The sequence below is a fragment of the Bufo bufo genome, chromosome 1, assembly GCF_905171765.1.
Source record: "Bufo bufo chromosome 1, aBufBuf1.1, whole genome shotgun sequence".
Classification (NCBI taxonomy): domain Eukaryota; kingdom Metazoa; phylum Chordata; class Amphibia; order Anura; family Bufonidae; genus Bufo; species Bufo bufo.
In genome coordinates, this window is record NC_053389.1 from 437,450,645 (window position 1) to 437,475,876 (window position 25,232).

Genomic DNA, 25,232 nt, shown 5'->3' on the forward strand with positions numbered 1-25,232 from the left:
TGTTAATTAGGACAAGGCAGCTGATATCACTATGTCATGCTGATTGAATTAGAAGAGCAGACTGTTGCTTTAAAAGGGGTAGTGGTGCTTGAAATCATTGTATTCTGTTAACCATGGTCACATCCAAGGAAACACATGCAGTCATCAGTACTTTGCATCAGAAGGGCTTCAAAGGCAAGGACGTTGCTCCTTGTAAGATTACACCTAAATCAACCATTTATAGGATCATCAAGATTAGTTGCTTTGAAAAAAATCCAGGAAGTGCCATGACTGTCTCCTAAAGAGCATTCAGCTACAAGATCAGGTCACCACTAGGGTTGAGCGAAGCGCTCTTCGGATCATAGATCCCTAGTCACTGCTTTTAAAACTTTGTTTGAATGCTGTACGGATTCAAACGTATGGGCTTCATGGAGATGAAATTCGTTAGGTCCGAAATCTCACGTTGGTACCGAAGCCGACTTCGGATTGCAGTTTTAAAATTGTTTTCCAGTTGTATAATCGAACCCCTCAACAAAGTCTCGCGTGACTTTGGACATAATAAATTTCACCTTTGCAAAGCCTATACATTTAAATGATGTACGGAGACAGGTCTCTGTACAGCATTCAAACAAGGTTTTGAACGAAGCTACTTCAGATGTATGATTCAAAGTGCGCTTCGCTCAATGCTAGACACCACCATTGCAGAGCTTTCTCAAGAATGGCAGCAGAAGGGTGTGAGTGCATCGGCAAGCATAGTGAGGCAAAGGTTTTTGGTGGATGGCCTGGTGTCGAGAGAGGCAGCAAAGAAGCCACTTCTCCCGTAGAAAAACATCAAGGACAGGTGAGATTTTTTTTCAGGAATTGGGGTAATGTCATCTTTTCTCTGATGAAGCCCCCATCAGGCTGTGTAGAACATCTGGAAAAATTTGTTGATTGGAGAAAAAAAGTTTTGTGTCATGCCATCAGCAGCCTAAGACCATTCGTGTGTGGGGTCTAAAAACCCTGCCATGAATAATGAAAACGGCAACTTCTCACAATAATTCATAAGAAAGTTGGTGATGAGTAATGCTTTTTTCCGGCATGATGGGAGTACCATGTCACAAGGCAAAAGTAATATTTAGGTGAACAAAACATTGAAATGTTGGGTCCATGGCCAGGAAACTACCCAGATCTCAATGCCATTGAGAACTTGTGGTCAGTCCTCAAAAAAAGGGTGGACAATAAAGCAAAACAAAACAGAAATTGGGATAAAGTCCAAGTACTAATTACGCAATAATGGATTTCCCAGAAGATGATATCCAGCATGCCAGGATAAATTGCAGAAATGTTGAAAAAGAAGGGTCAACACTGGAAATGCTGAGTCTTTCTATCAACTTGATGGATTTGTGAATAAAAGTTAAACACTTATGAAATGCTTAGAACTGTACTTCAGTATACCATAGAACATCTGACAATAAGATTGAAAAGCACGGAAGCAGCAAGCTTTGTGAGAACCAACATTTGTATCAGTCTCAAAACCTTTGGCCACGGGTGTACAATGTTTGCCAGTCTGCAGGATTTTCTGCATGCTACCTAAACAGCCTTATAAGAAGGAGAGGGTAGCAGAGCTCTTGGGACACATCCAAAAACCTTATAGTTGTGAGGTTGGATTGGATAAAATGAATAATTGTTAGGATTTGAGATTTTTTTGTAGGTGTCCTTTTAGTTTCTCTGAACAATCAGAGGTGCAGATGCAGGGCGGCCACATGTAACGCCTCTTCTTATGCTGGTTGTCCAGTGATGTCGGTGTCCTATGAAGGTTATTGATTTTCAGGTGTTTGTGGTTAGATCCTTTTTATTGTATTTTGTCTTTTCAACCAAACTTCAAAGTGATTTTGTATTTTTCAGGGAAAGGGAAAATCCAGCTTACCAAACTTTTTGGACCACATTATTGCCTCTGTTGTAGAAAACAAAAAGACATCCGATGCTGCCAAGAGAGCAAGTAGCTCGACTGAGAGTCTAAAGGAAGGCAAGGAGATGGTGATGGGGTTACACGTCCTCGACCCACACACCTCACATTCCTGGCTTTGTGATGGGAGGCTTCTCTGCCTACACGACCCGAGCAACAAAAATAACTGGAAAATATTTCGGGAATGTTGGAAGCAAGGCCAGGTAAGATTATATTTATTGTGATGTACAATCTAGTTACTCTACATCAGTACTAAATGTGTAATACCTTCTTGCTCTTTCCAGCCTGTGCTTGTTTCTGGGGTCCAGAAAAAGCTAAAAGGGGAGTTATGGAAACCTGAAGCATTCAGCTTTGAATTTGGAGATCAAGATGTGGATTTGGTGAATTGCCGGAACTGTGCTATCATTTCAGATGTAAAAGTTCGGGATTTTTGGGATGGCTTTGAAGTTATTGATAGTAAGTGCAATCTTTTTCATAATGTGTTTTTCAATCTGATGGTTACTGTCCTGATCCTCAGCTTTCCCAAAAATTATACCACTCTTTCATTGCTTTACTTTATGTTAGAACTCTTCCATAATACATTGTATTATATGTATGTATTTGTGCATTAAAGGGGTTGTCCAGCCTTTACTAAGCGATTGCCTATCCTCAGGATAGGCCATTTATATTTGATCAGCAGGGGTGCGACCCCCTCTAATTAGCTGTTCGGGTGTACCTCCAGGGCCAGAACTATACAGCACCGTCATTTGTGCAGTGGACAGAGGTAGTCACTGCATTGCTGCTTCCATTGACTGCAGTGGGATCAGCGCTGTAGAAGCAAGCTCCCTCCACTAAAAGGTTGACTGCTGTGTAGTTCCAACGCCAACTTCCGGTGATGGAGCCACACCTGAACAGCTCATCAGCGGGGTGTCAGACCCCCACTGATCAACTATTGATGTCCTTTCTTCAGGATAAGCAATCACTTAGTAAAAGCTGGACAACCTCTTTAAATATCTAAAGCCAACAGCAAGAAGGCCAAATGTCTACAAAGCTTTAGTTGTTTTTACAAGTGGATGCTTCTTTGATGAATGTACACAGTATCCACATTATTGCAGTTACATCCATATAAACTTTTTTTGTTTTTTGCAGAAAGACTAAGAGCAGAGGATGGCTGTCCTATGGTTCTTAAACTAAAAGACTGGCCTCCGGGGGAGGATTTCAGGGACATGATGCCAACACGGTAAAGTGCCATTCTTATGAAAGACGTGATGAAATAAAAGGGCCAAATGGTTTCCAACATGTCCTGCAGACATCCACTGTCCTCTGTCTCAAAACACTATATCATTATTGTACTGTCCACATAGCTCATCCAGACCCAGGTAGGCCTGTTCCCTGTAGCGGCGTTAAAGCAGGTTTCAGTTTTGCCCAAAGTGCCACTTCACTATTGACATGTTGCTGCAGCGCCCTGTGATTGGCTGGCACTCTTACAAGACGTTAGCATGTAAACAGATACAAGTCATTCTTCTCAAAACGCTAAAGTAAAACAGTATCTATCCCCATAACCCCTTTAGGGTGGATTCACAAATGGTATTTATTTTCTTTTCTGAGGTTTTCAGTGACTTGCAGTTTCTGTCATTTTTTGTGTGTGTTTTTGGAGCATTTAAAAATGGCACTTCTCGTGTTAGCTGTAAGGCTACTTTCACACTAGCGTTCGGGGTTCCGCTTGTGAGTTCCGTTTGAAGGCTCTCACAAGCGGCCCTAAACGCATCCGTCTAGCCCCAATGCATTCTGAGTGGATTCGGATCCGCTCAGAATGCCTCAGTCTGGCTTCGCTTGGCCTCCGTTCCGCTCAGCAGGCGGACCCCTGAACGCAGCTTGCAGCGTTCGGGTGTCCGCCTGGCCGTGCGGAGCCAAACGGATCCGTCCAGACTTACAATGTAAGTCAATGGGGACGGATCCGTTTGAAGTTGACACAATATGGTGCAATTTTCAAACGGATCCGTCCCCCATTGACTTTCAATGCAAAGTCTGGACGGATCAGTCTGACTAACTTTCACACTTAGATTCTTTTGTGCAGACACCAGACGGATCCGCTCTGAACGCAAGTGTGAAAGTAGCCTAACTCTGCAGGAATTTTGAAATCGGTCGTGTGTTTTCACAATGACAATGCAGAATGCATGTGTTTTTACTGGCGGCAACAAAAAATATATTTTCTCGCCCATATTCCTTGGGGGACACAGGAAACCATGGGTATAGCTCTGCTCCCTAGGAGGCGTGACACTAAGTGAAAGCTGTAAGCCCCTCCTCTATCAGCTATACCCTTCAGCCTGGAGAGAGAGACTGCCAGTTTTTGCTTAGTGTCCAAGGAGGCAAGACTCCCCCTGCTTAGGCAGGGTTGCTTTCCTAAATTTTTTTTATTTTTTGCGTTATTTGTTGTTTTTAATTCGGTTTTTTTCTACTTGCAGGGACAACAGAGGCGCACTAGACCCCTCTGTTTCTCCCGGGGTTGAGTTGCGCCAGTGCCGGTAATGCCGCACTGCCGCCTCCCCCACAGAAGACAAGGTGGACCAGGGCAGCCTCGCTCCCCTGCGTCCCGCCAGCTCAAGAGTCGCCCGCACGCCAAGTCCCTCCCCCGGCTTCCTGCCACTGCGGTGCCAGTAGCTGAAGGGGCGACCCTGCTGGATGGATTGAGGGTGAAGACAGCGGATGGTGAGAGTGGCTGCTCCAGCCTCCCCTTCCCTCCCTCCCACCGCTGCTACGTCTACACTTGAAGGCAAGCGTTTTTCCATCATCGACCAACCCCCCCCCCCCCCACATGGGCATAACTGGACCGGCAACTTTACCGGGCATCATTTGGGGGGGACTTCGGTCTTCTCTAGCGGCAGGGCATCAGGGGGACGGCTGTGGGCAGGAGGCCGTCTGCCACATCCAGGCGCGGCGGGGGCCGCTTACTTGGCGCGAACGGCGCCATTTTATCTTGGCCGGCACTTCATCTTCCTCGGGGGTTAAATCATTTTGCCGCGCGCGCGGCTCTGCCTTCTCCTTCAGCGCGGCGGGGGGGGCGGAGCTTCCTACATGCGCTCCGCTACTTCCTGTTTCGTCGGGCTCCACATCTCTCTAGTGCTGCGTGGAATCCTCTCTGCCGTCCGATCCTGAAGCTCTTCATCTCCGTGCCTGCTGCCACTCCTCCACAGCCTCCTTCAGTCTGCTGCCCTTGCTGCTGCCGCTTGCACTGTCCGCGGGTCTGGTAGGACTGTTAACCCCCTCCGTGCCACCAGTACTGCTGCTTGGGTGTAATCCCCGTTCCGTTTTTTCCCTGGGGTCTCCCACTTTAAGTGCAACTTTTTTTCCACCATGTCAGACCCTTCTGCAGCCGCCAAGCCTTGGTACCATGCCTGTACCGCTTGTAGGGAACCCTTTCCCCGGGGGCAGTCTGATCCGCACTGTCCTGCATGCCGAGCTCCACCGCAGCCTCAGTCGCCCGCTGTGTCGCTCCCTGTTTCCTCTGACCCGCCTGACTGGGCTAGATCCTGTCCCAGGCCGTGGAAAGCCTCACCCATGTCGTGGGCCGCCTAATAGACAGGCCGCCTACCCCGCAGGACGCCACTCTTACTGTCGCGCCCTCCGGGTCCACCGCTTCCGCCGCTGCGGCGGGTTCACCCTCTCTTAGTGACCCTTCCCGAGCTAGGCACACTCAGAAGCGTTTTAGAGTAGAGCGAGCCTCCTCCTCGGATGCCTCCCTCTCCCCGCCACGCGTGCGCACTCAGACGGGCCTCTCCTCTCCAAAGGATTCGCCCTCTGAAGGTGAATTGGCGGCTTCGGATTTGGAAATGGACTCGGCCCTGCCGTCCAAGCTAGCCTCAGCGATGGGTCAACTCATCTCTGATATTCGTGACACCTTTAAGGTGCAAGATGACCCCCCTAGCTCTGACGCAGCTAGCGTCTCCTTTATCAGACCCAGGCAGGCCTCAAAAGTCTTTCCAATCCACTCTGATTTCTCCTCCGTGGTGTCTAAGGCTTGGGCTCGCCCGGACGCCCGTTTTGTCAACCCCAAGAAGCTGGATATTTGCTATCCTTTTCCAGCCGATGTCGTGGCCACCTGGTCGTCCCCACCCAAGGTGGACCCCCCTGTGGCCCGTCTGTCAAAGAACACGGCCATCCCTGTTCCCGACGGGTCCTCTCTTCAGTCAGCGGAGGACCGTCGCATGGAGACCCTTTCCAAGGGCATTTTTGCTGCCTCCGGTTCTGCCCTCAGACCGGTTTTTGCCTCTGCCTGGGCAGGTAAAGCAATCTCTGCTTGGGGTGTGCAGCTGGAACAGGAGTTGGACTCGGACGTCCCCATCCAGGACCTACGTTCCTTGGCCCAGCTTATTATTCGGGCCGGGAATTTTGTTTGTGAGGCCTCCCTTGATGCGGGAGCCCTTATAGCACGCTCCTCCGCCCTGGCAGTTTCCGTCAGGAGGGAACTCTGGCTGAAGGTTTGGAAAGCGGACGCTGCCTCCAAACGTTCCTTGGTGGGGCTACCTTTTGCGGGTTCCCGCCTTTTCGGGGTCCGCCTAGACGAGCTTATTTCGGAGGCCACGGGTGGTAAAAGCACCCATCTTCCTCAACCCCAAGCCAGGGGCGCCCCCCGCGGACGCCCTGGTGCGTCTCGTTTTCGGTCCTCCCGCAGGACCTCTGGGGCTCCCCCCGCAGCTGCCGCTTCGGCCCCTCCCCAGGATAAGCGTAGGAAGCCGTTTTTTCGGGCGCAGCCCTCCTGGCGCAGGCCGCAGGCTGCCCGCACACCCGCAGCAAAGCAGTCCTCTGCCTGAAGGTGCGCCCCCACCCACCCGGGTGGGGGGCCGGCTCCTCCTTTTCAGGGACGTCTGGATGGCTCACGTCTCCGACGCCTGGGCTCTCGAAATTGTGTCTTCCGGATACAAAATCGAATTCGCGTCCTTCCCTCCAGATCGGTTCTTTCGCTCCCGCCCGCCGCGGGACACGAAAAGCGCGGCTGCGTTCTCCGCGGCTGTTCAAGCCTTACTGGACAGGGGGGTGATTACCCCCGTTCCTCTAGAGGAAAGGTTCCAAGGGTTCTATTCGAACCTCTTTGTAGTTCCCAAGAAGGGAGGTTCGGTGCGGCCCATTTTGGACCTCAAAAGGCTCAACCGTTTTCTCCTCCTTCGACGGTTTCGGATGGAGTCCCTCCGTTCCGCGGTGGCTTCCCTGGAGCGGGGAGATTTCATGTCTTCCATCGATATACAGGATGCCTACCTCCATGTTCCGGTAGCCCGGTGTCACCATCGCTTCCTCCGATTCGCCGTGGGGAACCTTCACTTCCAATTTGTCGCCCTTCCCTTTGGGCTGGCAACAGCCCCCCGGGTGTTCACCAAGGTCCTGGCCCCGGTTTTGGCCTTACTCCGCTCCAGGGGTGTTTTTCTGCTACCGTACTTGGACGATATCCTCATCAAAGCTCCGTCCCTTTCTCAAGCGGTTGCCAGCGTGGATCTCACTCTAGAGACCCTGGCGAGGTTCGGTTGGGTCATCAACTTCCCCAAGTCCTCCCTTCCCCCCTCCAGACAACTGGTCTTCCTGGGAATGCTTTTAGACACGGGAGCGGCGGAGGTACGTCTTCCCTCGGAAAAACGACTGACCCTCCGTCGGGCGATTCGGGGTCTCCTTCTCCACCGTCGACCGTCCTTCCGCTTCTGCATGCGGGTCTTGGGGCAGATGGTTGCCTGCTTCGAGGCGATCCCATTTGCGCAGTTTCACTCCCGCCCTCTCCAACGGGCGATCCTCTCCTCCTGGGACAAATCACCGGAGTCTCTGGATCATCCCTTCCATCTATCGCCTCCGGTGCGGTCATCTCTCCGCTGGTGGTTACAGTCCCCTCTTCTGGGCAGGTCCTTTCTGCCGCTCAACTGGTTGGTGGTTACAACCGATGCCAGTCTCTTGGGCTGGGGAGGCGTGTTTCCTCCCCGATCCGTCCAGGGCATTTGGTCTCCATCGGAGTCCAAACTCTCGATCAATGTCCTGGAGCTGAGAGCGGCTCTTCTGTCTCTGCGACACTGGACTCATCTGCTGAAGGGTCATCCAGTTCGTGTGCAATCGGACAACGCCACGGCCGTGGCGTACATAAACCACCAGGGGGGCACTCGCAGCGATGCGGGAGGTCACCAGCATTCTCCGTTGGGCGGAAGCCCACGTCCCGGCTCTATCTGCAATTTTTATTCCAGGGGTGGACAATTGGGCGGCGGACTTCCTCAGTCGCACCACCGTCGACCCCGGCGAGTGGTCTCTTCACCCGGAGGTGTTCGAGGCCATTTGCCTTCGTTGGGGCATACCGGACGTGGACCTCATGGCCTCCCAGTTCAATCACAAGGTCCCCGCCTATCTGTCCAGGGCCAGGGATCCGGGAGCTTGCGGAGCCGACGCCCTCGTTCTTCCTTGGCGAGGCTTCGCGCGTCCATACATATTCCCTCCCATCCCACTCCTGCCCAAGGTCCTTCGGAAGATCGCGGCGGAAGGCGTCTCGGTGATTCTGGTCGCTCCGGACTGGCCCCGCCGGTCTTGGTATGCCGACCTCATGCTGCTCCTGGCAGACGCGCCCTGGCCGCTGCCCGCCAGGGAAGATCTTCTCTCTCAGGGACCGATCTTCCACCCGCGTTTAAGGTCCCTACGTTTGACGGCGTGGTTGTTGAGACCACCGTCCTGACACGTAGGGTTTTTTCTGCGGACGTCGTCCGCACCATGATCCGCGCCCGTAAGCCGTCCTCTTCTAGGATCTATTATAGGACCTGGAGGACCTATTTGGGGTTCTGTGCCGATCTGGGGATTCCTCCGCTCCGCTTTTCTCTCCCCACCGTTTTGTCCTTCCTGCAGAGCGGACTTGCCCAAGGTCTGGGTCTTAGTTCTTTGAAGGGTCAGGTGTCTGCGCTGTCCATTTTGTTTCAGCGCCCACTGGCCCCCCTTGGTCCTGTCAAGACCTTCCTTCAGGGCGTGGCTCACGCGGTTCCCCCGTACCGCCCTCCGGTACCGCCCTGGGACCTGAACCTGGTTCTCTCAGCGCTCCAGGCTTCTCCTTTCGAGCCTCTGCGGACGGTTTCCTTGCGACTTCTGTCCTGCAAGGTTATTTTCCTTGTAGCCGTCACCTCTCTTCGGAGGGTGTCCGAATTGGCTGCACTCTCCTGTCTGGAACCTTTCCTAGTGTTCCACCAGGACAAGGTGGTTCTTCGTCCGGTCCCTTCCTTCCTTCCTAAGGTGGTCTCCGCCTTTCACCGTTTTGTCAAGATGGCTGTTACTGAGGCTTATCTCGCCAAGGGCAAGGTTCCGCCCCTTGGTGTTACCGCTCACTCCACTAGAGCGGTCGGGGCTTCCTGGGCTCAGAGGAATCGGGCTTCTACGGAGCAGATTTGCAAGGCGGCCACTTGGTCCTCCTTGCACACCTTCACCAAGTTCTACAGGGTGCATACTCATGCGTCGGCTGACGCTGCTTTAGGCCGTCTGGTGTTGCAGGCGGCAGTTGATTGATGCCTCTGGTGTTGGTCTAGTTTGTTCTGGTCCCTCCCTTCTGGGACTGCTCTGGAACGTCCCATGGTTTCCTGTGTCCCCCAAGGAATATGGGCGAGAAAAGGAGACTTTTGTATTACTTACCAGTAAAGTCTCTTTCTCGCTCTTCCTTGGGGGACACAGCACCCGCCCTTCATTTGGGTTTACAGTTGTGGTTCCGGCTTGGTTGCCCCGTTGGGGCTTGACAGTTCTTTTTTCCGGTTGGTGGTTATCTTTCACTACTTGGACACGCAACTGGCAGTCTCTCTCTCCAGGCTGAAGGGTATAGCTGATGGAGGAGGGGCTTACAGCTTTCACTTAGTGTCACGCCTCCTAGGGAGCAGAGCTATACCCATGGTTTCCTGTGTCCCCCAAGGAAGAGCGAGAAAGAGACTTTACTGGTAAGTAATACAAAAGTCTCCTTTTTGTAATTATCTTAATTTTTCCATTGTCCCCTGTGTAATTTTCTCAAATGATAGGGAGCTGTTGAAAGCAAGATTTACAGGTCAGAACTCCTGGATAATTTTCTATTATATACCAGATTTTCTAAAAATCATTTTCTGTTTTCAATTTGTTGTAGATTTGATGACTTGATGGAGAATCTTCCTCTGCCAGAATATACAAAGCGAGATGGCAGGCTTAATTTGGCATCAAGATTGCCCAGTTACTTTGTGCGACCAGATCTAGGGCCGAAAATGTACAATGCTTATGGTATGTTGCCATGCAAAAGTCAGAAGTGGTGTTTTACAATGCCTTGTCTCTTAAAGAAAAGTTAGACATGCCTATTATTCATTCATTAGAGAAGACTTTAGAATGTTTTTGTTGCAGATTTCATGCTGATTTTGCGCAAACATTACCCTTCCATTGAAATAAGGTGAAATCGGCACACAAAAAACGCAATAACAATTGACATACTGCAGATTTGTCTAATCTCATACACTTTGCTGGTATTTTATTACGCTGCAGGTTTTTCCACATCAGAATCCGCGTGGAAAAAACATGCATAATCAACATCGTGTTCCGCTACTCTAACACTTAACACCTCTTAGCAGCCATCAGTGAAAAAAACATTGCAGCCGAATGCCTTCTATTTCTCGTGCATGGCATTGGGGGACACAGCACCATGGGTATATGTCCAACTACCACTAGGAGGCGACACTAGACATAAAAAAGTGTTGGCTCCTCCCCGTTGGGCTATACCCTCTCCACAGACACTAGGCAGCTCAGTCTTGTTCTAGTGTCCATAGGAGGCAGACCTGACCTGCTTTTTTGTGCAGGTCATCCTGCTACTTTTTTATTTTATTTTTTCTTCAATCATTTTTTTCTTTCTCTGCAGGTTTCGGCCTGCGGCAGGGGTGGCTCCATCGTGTTCCACTTTAGTTGCCCCCCTGCGGGCGCGTACTCAGGTACCTGGCAGCCACCCAGTCCCCACTTGTAACTGCTTCCGCAGTGGAATTCCGGTAGACCCACGGCTCCCGTGTTGAGTCCGCCGAGGGGGTGGTCATTGCTGCGCCTGAAGACATCGGAAGGTAAGTAGAGATCCGGATCCATTGTGGGGGCCCTGTAGTCCCCTTCTACCTCCCTCCTTCCCCAACTCCCCCCCATGGCCTCTTAGGGTCTGGGGCACTTTGCTGGGTGGTCCACCCACTTTATCTCCCCTATCCCATGAAGGGGGGGTTATTTGGGGGCCAAAATACCTGCAGAGAGGCCCATGTCTCTTCTGGGTCCGGCACTTTCACAGAAGCCGCAGCATTAATGGGGGTCATTTTCGGGTGTTTTTCCTGAGGGCTTCCTCAATTCCCTCGGCCCTGTGTTCCTCCCGGCTTCAGGACGCCCCCGCGATCGCAAGCGTCCGTTCCGGCTGCACTTCCCTAATCTAGGCCCCGGCTTTTCGGCCGACTAGGCCGCAGGTCACGTGGGGCGGAGCCTTCTCTCCGCCCACTCCTGGTTTCCCGGGCTCTCTCATTCTCCCTCCCTCCGTGGGAGGAGCCTGGGAGGGGCCTCTGCTCCTTGCCCAATCCAGCGTCACGTGGGGCGGAGCCTTCTCTCCGCCCACTCCTGGCTTCCCGGGCTCTCTCATTCTCCCTCCCTCCGTGGGAGGGGCCTCTGCTCCTTACCCAATCCAGCTCCAGCTGCCCTGCTCTGTCAGAGGGGCGGTTCTTCCTCCGGCTGCCGGCTTCTTTCTCTTCACCGGGTCCATCTTCTCCTGCATGGGGCGCGCTGACACAGCTCCTGGGGTCGGGTAGGCAGCCTCTGGCTAATTTGCTCTGCACGCTCCCCCCCCCCCCCCTCTCCTTCCTCTCAATTGCTGCATTCTCCTGCAGCCCTGCCACCTGATCTATTGCTGCTGCTGCACCTCTTGGAACAGTGGCTCCGGGGACAGTTAGGTCAGCCCTGCTGCTCTATGAGGGCTTCCTCTCCCAGCCTCCTCATCGGATCGCCACGTATTTCACGTGCGTCCGTTGTCTTACGGAGGTTTCCATGTGGTCGCCTTGTCGTCGTCGTCCCCTTTTCCACCCTTTTGTGTAGGTCCCCCCTGAATGGGCTCCCTCCTTGTCGAACCATGGGAACCTGGCCTGACTCGCCCAATCCCCGGCGGAGTCGCTGGAGCGCTACCCACGAATTGCGGTCTCCTCTCCCCCCTAGGCTCACGTCGATACAGGGTCACGCAAGGAGTAGCCCACGGACCAACCTCTGGTGGTCTTAACTAGCTTCCACCCCTCCTCGGCATCCTTGGGTCTCCCCAGGACAGGCCTGAGGCTGGTGACGAAGCCTTCTCGGTCAGTTGCCTCTGGGGACACCTCTGCACCGATTCTCTCGGAACAGAGCATCAGGCGGTCTTCCACCATACAGAAGCCCTCTGTGAGGTCAAGACAAACGTGCACGGAGGAAACTACCCTACCCAGGTTTCGGTGTCCCTCTAGTGGACTTTCGGATGGCGCTCTCCTACCTGCACAGGTAATTACCGCACTGGTAAGCCAGCCGTCTCCGTGCTTAGCAACTGGGACACCTACGTGGTGTTTCTGGTACGTGCGCCCTCGTAGGCTGTACACGACAGACCTTCCTGGTTCCCCTCACCAGGGGCTATGTTCCAGGCAAGCTGATAATTCAGGCAAACGCCTCTGTAGGGTTGGTAACCCTCCTCGGCCTCTAAAGGTTCTTTTGTAGTAGCCTGTATCAGTGAATACAGGCCTGTTTTTGTTGCCGTGGCGATTAGTTCCTACACTTGCTCCAGATGCTGTAGCCATTACCCCTGGTTGGCTCTATGGTGTTCCACGTGGCACTATTTCCCCCTGCCGGGTGAGATATACAGGCCGCCTTCAATTGCCGTTGCAATTGCCCCTGTCTGTTTCCAGCCACCTTGCTCCCTTCATAGGTAGAGTTCCTACACCATCTCCTGATGCTGTAGCCAATACCCCTGGCGGGCTCTATTGTGTTCCATGCGGCAACATTTCTCCCTACGGGCGAGATGTAGAGGCCACTTTCAATTGCCACAGAATTGCCCCTCTCTGTGTCTAGTGGGCACCAAGTTGCCACCTTGATCCCTTCATAGGTAGAGTACCTGCACCATCTCCGGATGCTGTAGCCGTTACTCCTGTCTGGCTTTATGGTTTACCATGTGGCATTTTCTCTCCCTTACCGGACGAGATATTGAGGCCTCCTCCAATTGCCGTGGCCATTGCACCTACCTCTTCATAGTGTGCACCAAACAGCCATCTTACTCTCTTCTTAGGTAGATTTCTGCAACCGTTACACCTGTCTGGCTCTATGGAGTACTTTGCGGCCCTGTTTCCCTCTGGTGAAATAGAGGGCCTCCTTCAGTTGCCATTGCACTTACTTAATTGTGGTGTGCACCTGTCGTTCTTTGTGGTACCGTGTGGCCCTATTTTCCCCCTCCCGAGCGGAATATAGGTAGCATTGCTAACGCGGTAGCCGCTGGACTTCTCTGGTCCTAGGGGGCACCATGCGGCCACATTTCTCTAATCTTAAATCTAGTACTTCTACCATCTCCAGATGCTGTACCCATTGCACCTGTCTGGTTGTATCTCTGCACTACACAGCCGTATTGCTACTTTACCAGGTTGTAGACCTGTACCCTCCAAATGCGGTTGCATTTCCGGATGCTGTGGCTTTGTTTCCACTCTCCTTAGTGTGCAACATGCTGCCACTTTAGCTCGGTTTTAGGCGTGTATTTTTAGCCCACGTGCTGGGCCCTAGGGTGCAATCTGTGGCCCATACAGTTTCTGTATTACGGGGTGCTTCCTTCCCTGGACTTTATTCTATACTCCAGACATCTACTGTCGTGCTCTATGGTCTTCTTGTGTTTTCTCAAGGCACTGTCTACAACAGGCCATCCTGGTTCAGCATGTGCACGGTAACCATATCTGGCAGGGGTGGGCCAGCCCAACCCCCACCGCCACCTTGTCGGTCTATGCTACTTCTGGTGTACCCAGTATATGGCTGATCTGTTCTGATCTGGTGGGTGGTCCACATACAACCACGCTCCCTACACCATGGCCAGGTGGTTGTTGGCTTTCGTGCTAGGGTTGCTCTTGCCATCCCTATAAGGTACTTCTGTCCGCGGCACTCCGCGTTACCCCATATCATAAGGAGTACCCGCGTTGTTTTCTGTTACAGGGCGGACCACTCCTTGTGGAGTACAGTCATCTCCACTGGATCTTCTACCTTGTTGGGGTACGAGCTTGGTGAGCTCCGGCCGCTGCAGCGGTTTTCGGCCATCACTGGATGTCCTCCGCCACACGGAATCCTTCTGGGGTCACCGTTTTTTCCTCGTTGGACGTCTTTCCTAATGGTCAGGGACGGAAACACTGAGCGCCACACACCTGCCTGGTAGGTGAATTTTCTGCTGATTGCTCTGGCATCGGACAGGGTCCCGTAGTTCCTTCTGGGTCCGGGTGTTCCCTTATATTCTCTGCTTAGTTGTACTATTTGACAGAGGGCAGTTTCCTTGGACCTTGCTATTGTCTGCGCCTGTCTGGTACTTTCTCCCCCTGGGAGTCTTCTGTGTGTCGGTCGCAGCTGGTTTCTACATTTCGTGTAGTCACTCCCAGTTTCTTTATAACGACTTCGCCATTCCTTATGCGTATGGGTGTTTGTCGTTTTTGTGGTACAACCCAAGCCGCTGTACTTGTCCTCTCCGGGACAATGTATATAGATTGCTAGCCACTATTCTTAGAATGGTTAGTTGTCCATGACCAATCCCTTCCCATGTAGCGGTTCTCTTAATTTTTTCTTGGTTATTCTACCTTTCGTTGGCCTCTGGTGGTTCAGTTCCTGGTTCCTTGTGAGCCCATACCGGGTACTCCTTTCTGGAGTCCCTGTCCCCGTTCATGGACCACGCAGATTCTGTATGATAATCGTTGTTTGTAGAATCTTCCTCCTTAGATTGTTGGGAGTACTCTCCTTCTCCTCCCATGCCTCTCAGTCCAGTGTGTCCCTGCTGAGATTTCCTGGGCCTGCATCTCCCTGATACTCCATTTGGCCGGAGTTTCTCCGGTCTTGCGCTTTTCAGCGATATTTTGTTTTCAGAGGCTCGTTCCTCGTCTCCTGGTTGTGGGATGCAGGTCTTATCTTATCTTTTTTCCTGGCCTTTACTTGCAACCCCCTCCCTTTCCAAGGGTTGGCGGTTTCCCTTGGCGCCTTTGGGGTTTCAACCTTTCAATAGGGCGCTTAACTTCATCACCTGCCTTGCGGTGGGGGAGTCCTGCTCACTTCATTGTGAGCCTTGCTATGGCTTCTCTCACTCCAGGGTGTCCCTGCTGAGATTTCCAGGGCCTGCATCTGGTCCCCTTTTTTCCCTGATACTTCTTTTGGCCAGAGTTTCTCCGGTCTTGCGCTTCTCAGCGATATTTGGTTTTCAGGGGCTCGTTCCTCGTCTCCTGATTTTGTGATGCCGGCCTCATCTTTTCTCTTTTCCTGGCATTTACTTACAACCCCTTCCCTTTACAAGGGTTGTCGGTTTCCGTTATCGTCTTTGTTTTTTTTTCCTTTCAATAGGGCGCTTATCTTCATCACCTGTTTTGCGCTGAGGGGAGGCCTGCTCCCTTCTCATGTGAGCCTTGCTATGGCTTCCCTCACTCGTATGGCCTTCAATGAGTCCATGTTCCCTTGTTCCCCTGGCCTGTCAGGGTTTGACTTCAGGGTGTTTGTGCTTTTGCCTGAGTCAATTAGAATGTTGGGTAGCTCCACTACGTGGTGCTGTCCTACTTTCTCTCTCCAGCCTTTGGTGGAGCTCGGTGTTTCCTTTTTGCCGCCTTCTTGCATTTGGGTCCTTCACCCAGGCATTTGTCCTGGAGTGCGGGCAATCTTCGCTGTTGCTTCATTGGGGTTTCTACCTTATTATGAGGCTTCTTGCCTATTCTGTGCTTTCCCCCTGTTTGGGTCACGTGGTTCTCCCGCACCTGTATGCCCAACCGGTGGCATGGCTGTCCTGCTTTGGGACGTCCCATGGTGCTGTGTCCCCCAATGCCATGCACGAGAAAATTGGATTTTTTGTACTCACCGTAAAATCCTTTTCTCGTAGTAGGCATTGGGGGACACAGATCCCACCCTATGTTGTTTTACTTCCGCTTCTCCGGGCTGGTCTCTTGATCTTTCCCGGTACGGGAGTTGTTGGTTCCTTGCCTTTCTTCTGTCTCCTACTGCTTTTGGTACAAACTGAGCTGCCTAGTGTCTGTGGAGAGGGTATAGCCCAACGGGGAGGAGCCAACACTTTTTTATGTCTAGTGTTGCCTCCTAGTGGTAGTTGGACATATACCCATGGTGCTGTGTCCCCCAATGCCTACTACGAGAAAAGGATTTTACGGTGAGTACAAAAAATCCAATTTTTTCACACCGCACCATTAATTTCTATGGGACAAGGGCTGCGTGAAAAACGCACAATATAGAACACGCTGTGATTTTTCCTGAATGCAACGATGATCAGTGATAAACAGCGGACCATGTGGACATGGACCCATTGAAATGAATGGTTCAGGATTCAGTCCAGATGCTGTTATTATGCAAAATGGAACACATCCATATGGGAAAACTTGCTCATGTGAAATTAGCCTTAGGGTATGTGGACACTGTATCAACATCGGGGGTTCCCAGTTTGGCAGAGTCCATACATGCCACTTATGCTTATGTCAACTTTACAAATTTCCGCATATTCATCAAAACTGAAGACACCAAAAACCCCTGCAATCTCTCCCCAGATAGTAGTAAACTTTTGACTTGCCCAGAGACCTGGTTTGGCACAGAGGGTGATTAGATGTGTCACTGCTCATCTTATACCTGTTTAGTAGAAAAGATATAACAGACCCTCTTTATATGACAAACAACATTATCTCCCCTCCCCCGACAGACTGTGCAGGGGAGACGGAGCTACAAGCAAGAGCAGGAAGGAGGATCACAAGCACAACTTAAGGTGGATTTAGACTGCTCGATTTTCCCGCAGATTATCAGGAAATTATCATCGGTTCTGCGAACGCTTGTTACCGACATTCTGCCCACCTAAATGTGCTGCCGATCACCCGATGAACAAGTGAAACCATTGTTCATGCGGTGATCCTGTCGTTTGTGCAGGCACCACCGATCATAGTTTCTGGGCAGCAGATTGTGCAGTGTAAACAATGATCTGCTGCCCAGCAATAATGATTCTGCTATTGCGATCCCTCGTCCTCATACTGTGAAGGAGAACGTTACATGTAAATGCAGCCTTTTCCTTCACTTAACGAGCAGCCGACTGTTGGGAGTGAACGCTTCCTTTCTGACAATCGGCTGTAACATCATGCGTTGTAAACCCCCCCCCTTAAGTCTAGTTTCAGAACAGCATTGGAGACATCCGTCAGAGAATAGCCTGCTGGATTTCTCTGGATCCGGGTAGTGCCGCCTGCCCGCAGGACCCCATTGACTGTAATGGGAACTGACCGATATCTGGCCACTCCCCAGCATGTATGCCAGGATTCAGCCGGACAAAAGTTGCTGCACGCCACTGTTTTTGTCCCACCAAATCCCTGCTGGATGTCTCCTAATGCTGGAGTAGAAGTAGACTAGGAAGTAAAACTCTTCATCCTCCTCGCTACATAATGCCGCTAGAGTTATCTAATCTGATACTGTAAGTCAAAGCTCTCGTCCTTATTATCTAGTGGTTGTAATTTCTTATCTAAAATTCTGCGCTGTTAAATATATCTTGTATTTTCACGAGCACCAGATTTTTGCAGAATCTCAGTGGGGTTATTTCTGTGAAACATCTCTTGCATGGGAACATAGCCAAACAGTTAGAATGTTTTATCTTACAAAATGGCCAGCATAATATAATATATTTTTGGTCTTGGTCCATGCAGAGGATTTGGAGCTCTGTGTCATAAATTTTGACTAATAAGACAACTCTAATGCCATCTTTACTTCAGAAAGCTACCCTAAATATATTGGTAAATCTGCCTAAGTTTACATTTTTTTTCAATCCTCAGTTCGTGAAAATATGCATCAGAAAAAATTATTCAGAATTGCCTATTAACTGTATTTTCCTTTATTTTCTAAATACAGGTTTAATCACTGCTGAAGACAGACGAGTTGGCACAACAAACTTGCATTTGGATGTGTCTGATGCAGTAAATGTCATGGTGTATGTTGGTATTCCAATCGGAGAGAGTTACGACGATGAAGGTAATCATTTCAGTAAATGTCCAAAATGCATTGGGGTCCTTTATCAAACTGGTGTAAAGTAGGACTGGCTTAGTTGCCCATAGCAACCAATCAGATTCCACCTTTCATTTTATGAAAAAGGAAACGTGAAATGTGATTGGTTGCTTTGGGCAACTATGCCAGTTCTACTTTACACCAGTTTTGATAAATGACCACCACTGTGTCATTTTGCTATGTCAGGTGACTTTAACGCTGTTTGCTCCAAATCCACAAGAAACGTGCTGAATAGAGAATACTATACTGATGTACTGAAAAAACATACAAAAATAAATCAAGTATAATTCCACTTTTCCACTGTCTAATACCTGCTCTAGTTACTGTTCTCCTACGCTTATGACAGCACCCTGAGAGACCTGTTCCTTCGGACAGGAAACACCTATGAAAATGCTTTAAAAGGGGGGAACTCCAAAACCACCTTTGTGTTGCCTGTTCTCTGGACTTAACACAGATGGAAAGAATGCCTATGTATTTGGTTTTCCTGGGCTGCAGGGCCTTTGTATCTACTTTTCGATCTAAGGTCTTGGAGGTTATCTGAGGGCCTAAGTCTCTGACGCACTTGAAGTCTGGGTTTCCACCTCAAACTTTACCCTCCTCAGTCCCTGGATGTGAGTAGATCCTGAGACATCTTGCTTTACTACACTCCCGAAGGCAGCAGTTACCTTACTGCATCCTTGAGTGTGCCAGGCACTTCCTGCCATTCAGTGGTCCCTTGCACCTTTCTTGCTTTTGGTAGCTTAGACTGTAAGTGAATCAGTTCTTAGCTGTCTTGGTTGCGCTTATTGCCTCGAGGATTGGCTTGCAACCTACTGCCTCTGGGATTGGCTTGCAAACTACTGCCTCTAGGATTGGCTTGCAACCTACTGCCTCTGGGATTGGCTTGCAACCTACTGCCTCTGGGATTGGCTTGCAAACTACTGCCTCTGGGATTGGCTTGCAACCTACTGCCTCTGGGATTGGCTTGCAACCTACTGCCTCTGGGATTGGCTTGCAACCTACTGCCTCTGGGATTGGCTTGCAACCTACTGCCTCTGGGATTGGCTTGCAACCTACTGCCTCTGGGATTGGCTTGCAACCTACTGCCTCTGGGATTGGCTTGCGACCTACTGCCTCTGGGATTGGCTTGCGACCTACTGCCTCTGGTATTGGCTTGCGACCTACTGCCTCTGGGATTGGCTTGCGACCTACTGCCTCTGGTATTGGCTTGCGACCTACTGCCTCTGGGATTGGCTTGCGACCTACTGCCTCGGGGATTGGCTTGCGACCTACTGCCTCTGGGATTGGCTTGCGACCTACTGCCTCTGGGATTGGCTTGCGACCTACTGCCTCTGGGATTGGCTTGCGACCTACTGCCTCTGGGATTGGCTTGCGACCTACTGCCTCTGGGATTGGCTTGCGACCTACTGCCTCTGGGATTGGCTTGCGACCTACTGCCTCTGGGATTGGCTTGCGACCTACTGCCTCTGGGATTGGCTTGCGACCTACTGCCTCTGGGATTGGCTTGCGACCTACTGCCTCTGGGATTGGCTTGCGACCTACTGCCTCTGGGATTGGCTTGCGACCTACTGCCTCGGGGATTGGCTTGCGACCTACTGCCTCTGGGATTGGCTTGCGACCTACTGCCTCTGGGATTGGCTTGCGACCTACTGCCTCTGGGATTGGCTTGCGACCTACTGCCTCTGGGATTGGCTTGCGACCTACTGCCTCGGGGATTGGCTTGTAAAAAAAAACCTGATTTGATACATATGCAAATTAACCTGAGATGAGTCCTGTATGTGAGATGAGTCCTGTATGTGAGATGAGTCAGGGACAGGACTCCTCTCAGGTTAATTTGCATATGTATCAAATCAGTTTTATTACACAATAAAAGCACACAGAGCTATGGGGACTGGGTATTGCGGATGTGTTAGCGGCCATCTAGCAACCCATGTCCTCAGCTTTATACACAAAATCCCGGTGACGGGTTCCCTTTTAAGGCAGTGCATAAAGAGGGAGTAATAGGAAGGTAGGTTTTTGCTCTTTAGACCAGTGAAAATGGAGCCTCGATCAGGATAGTTTTCTCAGATTAGAAATGCTACTTCCCAAACCTGGCCCCTAATCTGGTTTTATACCTTTCTGCACTATGCCTTCTTCCAGGGGTCTTGACTCCCATTTTTGTCCAGGAAGGTTTGGTTCCGATGAGTAAAAAGCTGTCAGTAACAGACCCTTCTGTACTACCAGAGTAGACCTTCTCCTTCAGATCCAGGACTGTCAGGCTTGTCTGATCAGGTTCTTTTTTCTGGCTAGCAGAAAGAATGCTACTTTTAATATGGATCTTAATGCTTTAGGTTTACAGTTAGGTTAATGGTAACTATCACCTTGGGCGAAGTGGGTGAAACTAGTGCTTTTTCTGCCTTTCCACATTTCACTAACATCTTAGATGTTAAAGGGTTAGACCAGACATAGCCTTCCTACCTAAGGTGGTGTCCAACTTCCATAGTTTTTTGGAGTAAGTCTTGATTCTCTGGTCCTGAAGAACCAAAACTTCATAATCTTGATGTTAGATGCCTATATATATATTTTTTTAAATCCATACATCTTGGTAAAGGTACTGCCATCTTGCTGAGTGGAGCTGGTCATTTAGGGTAGGCTATCTTCCTGACATCTTTACAGGGGAACACCTACCAAGCCATTGACTGGGATTTATGACATGGCTAGAAATGTTTTGTTGTCTCTTCCATGTGTGACATGTATTGTTATGCACAAACAGTGCTTTTACTGGAAGAAAACATATATACAGGTATAAAAATCAGCGCTAGACAGTAGTATTTTTAAAAGGTTTTTCGGAGCTAAATTTTATTTATTTTTTTAATACCTCCAGTTCATACAAATAAAGAACAGCTGGATCATGGTTAGGTGACAGCGAGCTACAAACAGCACATTAGTGATACATCTCACAGCATGAAATGATGGTGTCATTAACCTGCTAAGGAGGAAAAAAGTTTACAAAACTATCATCCAAACAGTGTTTAGAGACCACATATACAGACTGTATAAGAAATTTAGTTTCTTTTAACATAAATGTAATTCAACTTTTAGAGGTGCTCAAGACTATTGAGGAAGGTGATGCTGATGAGCTGACAAAAAAACGTATTCATGAGGGAAAAGAAAAACCTGGAGCTCTATGGCACATTTACGCTGCTAAAGATGCAGAGAAGATCCGTGAGCTTCTTAGAAAGGTATGGCTTTTGGTATCTATCAATGTATCAGTCACAGGTTCTACAACAATTTAGTGTGCTGAACTCTATATTTTTTTTATATTTTGTAGGTTGGTGATGAACAAGGACAAGAAAATCCACCAGATCATGATCCAATACATGATCAAAGTTGGTACTTGGATCAAGCGTTACGTAAGCGTCTCTATGATGAATACGGAGTGCAAGGCTGGGCAATTGTACAATTCCTGGGAGATGCAGTTTTTATTCCTGCTGGAGCACCACATCAGGTACAACACAAAGGGCTTTGGTTCTCCTGTAATGGACCAAAAGCACACATGCAGCTTGGAGCAACATGAATTCCACCTTGCCATTCTGTGTGGCATGCAGTTCAAGTGATAGTCCGATGCCAGTGCATGCAAATAGTTATTTACCAGTGCCTCCTGGCCTGATTGTCTGAGTGGCTTTACATTTTCACTTCCATGACATCAGTATTTTTTGTTTTTTAATCTCATGTAACTGAGAAATAGAAGCTCCATTACTTTTTAAATAACACCGTGCCACAATTCTGCAGCAAACCTGAAATCTCGGGCCAAGGTGGCATGGTTGTGTTGAGTGAGTTTGTCATACACAAATAGTGATATTTGTTTCCTTTTGTCTGAAGGTCCACAACTTACACAGTTGTATAAAAGTAGCAGAAGATTTTGTATCTCCAGAACATGTGAAACATTGCTTCCGCCTGACACAGGAATTTAGGCACTTGTCAAATACACATACAAACCACGAGGACAAACTACAGGTACAGTAACAAAAAGCTATTTTAATAATTCATACCTTAAGTCCCAGTTCTGTCTCTTTCGAAAAACTACTGTGTATTTTTGCCTTTTAAAAACTTAAAATGCTAATAAAAAAGATTTTTTCCCCTCACGCTTTTTCTCTGAACATAAGCATTTAAAGGCTATGGACACTTGCTTCCCAAAATCAAAATTAAAGGAGTTTTCCAAGTGTTTATACTGATGACCTATTCTCAGGCTAGTTGCCTCCTCGCAGCTTACCAAACATCGTACCGTCCATTGGCTAGTGGCTGTGCTTGGTATCGCAGCTTAGTCCCTAGGCAATTTGACCGAGGAACGTTACAGCACTGAACAAGGAAGAAGCTGCAGCGCTCATGCTCAGCTGATTGTCAGGGGTGCCGGGAGGAGGACCACATACTAATCACATCCTGAGGATAGCCCATCAATATTAAACACCTGGAAACCCCTTTACACAGCTTTCTAAATAGTCATTAAACATGTCCTTCCATTTGCTCCTGTACACTACTGCTTGTCCTGCTTCTTCTGACAGCATACTGCCCCTGACTGTATCAACTCCCTCATCTGTCTCAGTGCTAGCAACAGAGGGAGGGATGTTGTACATGGCAGATCATAGTGATGAGAAAGCAGCCAAGGAGAGCTGCTCACACAGGCTATATAAGGAGGAAACAAAATGCAGGGGGTGAGTGATCACAAAGGCTGTGTATCGGTGTACAGAGAGGAGAAACCATGGCAGACTCTGCATAGAGGAGGATCACATGCTTCCTCAGTACTGTCTGTCAGAACAAGGGAGAGGAGATCCCTCATAAGCATACAAGGGGAAACCTATCCAGGAAGGAAGCTGTGCTGATACATGAGAGCTAGTGAAGACAGCATCATCCTGGTCTAACAGACCTTATATCCAGCATGTATTACTGGAAAGGAACACTGCCATCGAGAAAAGTCTGAAACTAGGAGCAGGTTTCTAAACTATATCATGAGACTGAAAATGAATGAAGGAATAAAGATTGCAAACTGAAACTTAGTTCAACTGTTTAAACACAAAGTAACCACTAACAATATTTTGTATATGCCAAAGGTGTACATAGCCTTTAATGACACTAGCGTTTGTGAAAAAATTCCTGGTTTACTTTGTGCTTATTGTGGAAAAAGCTGAATTTGTATACTGCCCCAAAACATAGATTGTCCTCTTACTCTTGCCATTTGCTTTTATTTCAGGTGAAGAACATTATCTACCATGCAGTCAAAGATGCTGTTGGCACGCTCCGAGCTCATGAGTCTAAACTGGGGAGATCATAGAAAAGATTTGCATTACACTCTTGTACAATTGTAACAGGAGCCTCCTTTACATTTTGGATTTGTCAACTAGAGGCAAACGTGAAGGATCCATTGTACAACCCAGCCACTGTTTTCTATAAAGCCTCATAATCACCTGTACTATATACATGTCTCACTTATGCACTTGACTGAAAGGCGTCTATTTTCTGTTGCTGCCTTCAGCACTAACCACATGAGCTCTGGAAAACCATGCTTCTAGTACAATTCTGGAGTTAAAAGATAGAAGAGCATGTTTGGCTTCTCGGGCATAGTTTTCCAGTCTTGGAGAAATCTACAAAACCAATTCAAGATGAACTAACATAGTAAATACGTAAAAAGAGAAACTCTTCACGTTGCACCCAAATGTCTAATACAATGGATAATTGAATCCTTGTTGCAATACAAATCAACTTGTTAAAACCTTTTAAATAGCATAGTTCAATATGCTAACTCGAAGCAGAGGGTGCCGAGTTACTGCTTTTACTGGGGAAAGCAAGGCATTGGAGATGTATTTATTAAGAACCATAGGTTTGTAGCAGAGCAGTTACTCTTTCATGATATTAGACATTTTTAGACCTTTTGCAGACCACCTCTGTTTTCTTGCATTTCCAGAAAGGCACATTGCATTTAGTCTTCCTTTCCAATGAGTCATGCATATGAGTGTAAGCAGTGGGTAGGGTCAGAGACCTCTAAAACTGGCGAGTGTTGGGTAGAATAAGCCATCATAGAGCATCTTTCCACAGTGTTTGCATTAAGTGTATATAGTTGCCATAGCAACTTCAAGCAAAATGGTCGGCACATGATGATCCATTTCATTCAGCAGTTGTTCACATCTATCGAAAAGCGGTATTTTTAGGCACTGAAATATTTTGCGGTTAATGTTTGAGAGAAATTAAGTGGAGTTGGAGACATCACGGTTTCAGGGAGATTTCCATACTGATCAGTTCTCGCCACGTTGCAGGTCTGTTTATATATTCAGTTACACCAGTTTTTTAAGTGAATTACTGTAGATTACTTTTAATTTGACTTCCTGTACTTTGATTTTGTGAAGGGCTGACTAGGGTTTCCATGTTCTTATTAAAGTACAATGAATCTCTAGTCTGAGTTGTCCTTTTCCCCTCGTTAAGGTACAAAAAGCTGTTTATAATCATGTAATCTCTGTTTAACCCTTTCGCTACCAGCGCCGTACATGTACAGAGCTTTAGATGCCGTGATCAAGTGAGATCACGGCACCTGAATGCGCAAAAACCCGGCCCCGTGTGGCCAATCGGGACTTCAGTACATGTGCTGAATGCTCTGAATCTCTATGAAGAAATTCAGAGCATTAATGCTGCGATTCTTATTTTGGCCACCAGATGGCAGGCCAACATAAGAAATGAGCAAAATGCAAAGATATTGTAATTTTTTAAAATCACTTATAGATCAAAATGAAAAATTCAAAAACATTATTTTTGAGATCATTTATGAGCCTTAAAATGATAAAAAAAAGTTAAAAAATATTTTAAAAATATGTTTAAATCGCCCCCCTTTCCGTATAATAAAAAAACCAATAAATATAAACATCCTGGGTATCACGGCGACTGATAACGCCCATAATATTAATCCGTCGAAACTACGAATCCCTCGATTCTAACAAGATTTACTGTTGTATAATCTTAGTCTTATCTAACCTGTAGGCATTGTTAAAATATAATAATAATTTGTAATCCAGCTAAGTTCCGTAGCAGGGAGGAGGCAGGCAGGCGGCGCGTCACTCACTACATCACGCGC

At 48.7% G+C, this 25,232-nt stretch overlaps 1 protein-coding gene across 1 annotated transcript in view; it reads left to right on the forward strand.

Moving 5' to 3' along the window:
• KDM3B (lysine demethylase 3B) overlaps window positions 1-24,559 on the forward strand; it is a 61,171-nt gene extending 36,612 nt beyond the window's left edge. The window contains exons 16-24 of the mRNA XM_040407000.1: window positions 1,867-2,130; window positions 2,212-2,383; window positions 3,056-3,146; window positions 10,014-10,144; window positions 17,984-18,103; window positions 21,218-21,357; window positions 21,447-21,623; window positions 21,998-22,132; window positions 23,364-24,559. Of these exons, the coding sequence (XP_040262934.1) occupies window positions 1,867-2,130; window positions 2,212-2,383; window positions 3,056-3,146; window positions 10,014-10,144; window positions 17,984-18,103; window positions 21,218-21,357; window positions 21,447-21,623; window positions 21,998-22,132; window positions 23,364-23,444 (1,311 nt within the window). The 3' untranslated portion in view covers window positions 23,445-24,559. The remainder of the gene's footprint in view (window positions 1-1,866; window positions 2,131-2,211; window positions 2,384-3,055; window positions 3,147-10,013; window positions 10,145-17,983; window positions 18,104-21,217; window positions 21,358-21,446; window positions 21,624-21,997; window positions 22,133-23,363) is intronic.
• The last annotated feature ends 673 nt before the right edge of the window (window positions 24,560-25,232 follow it).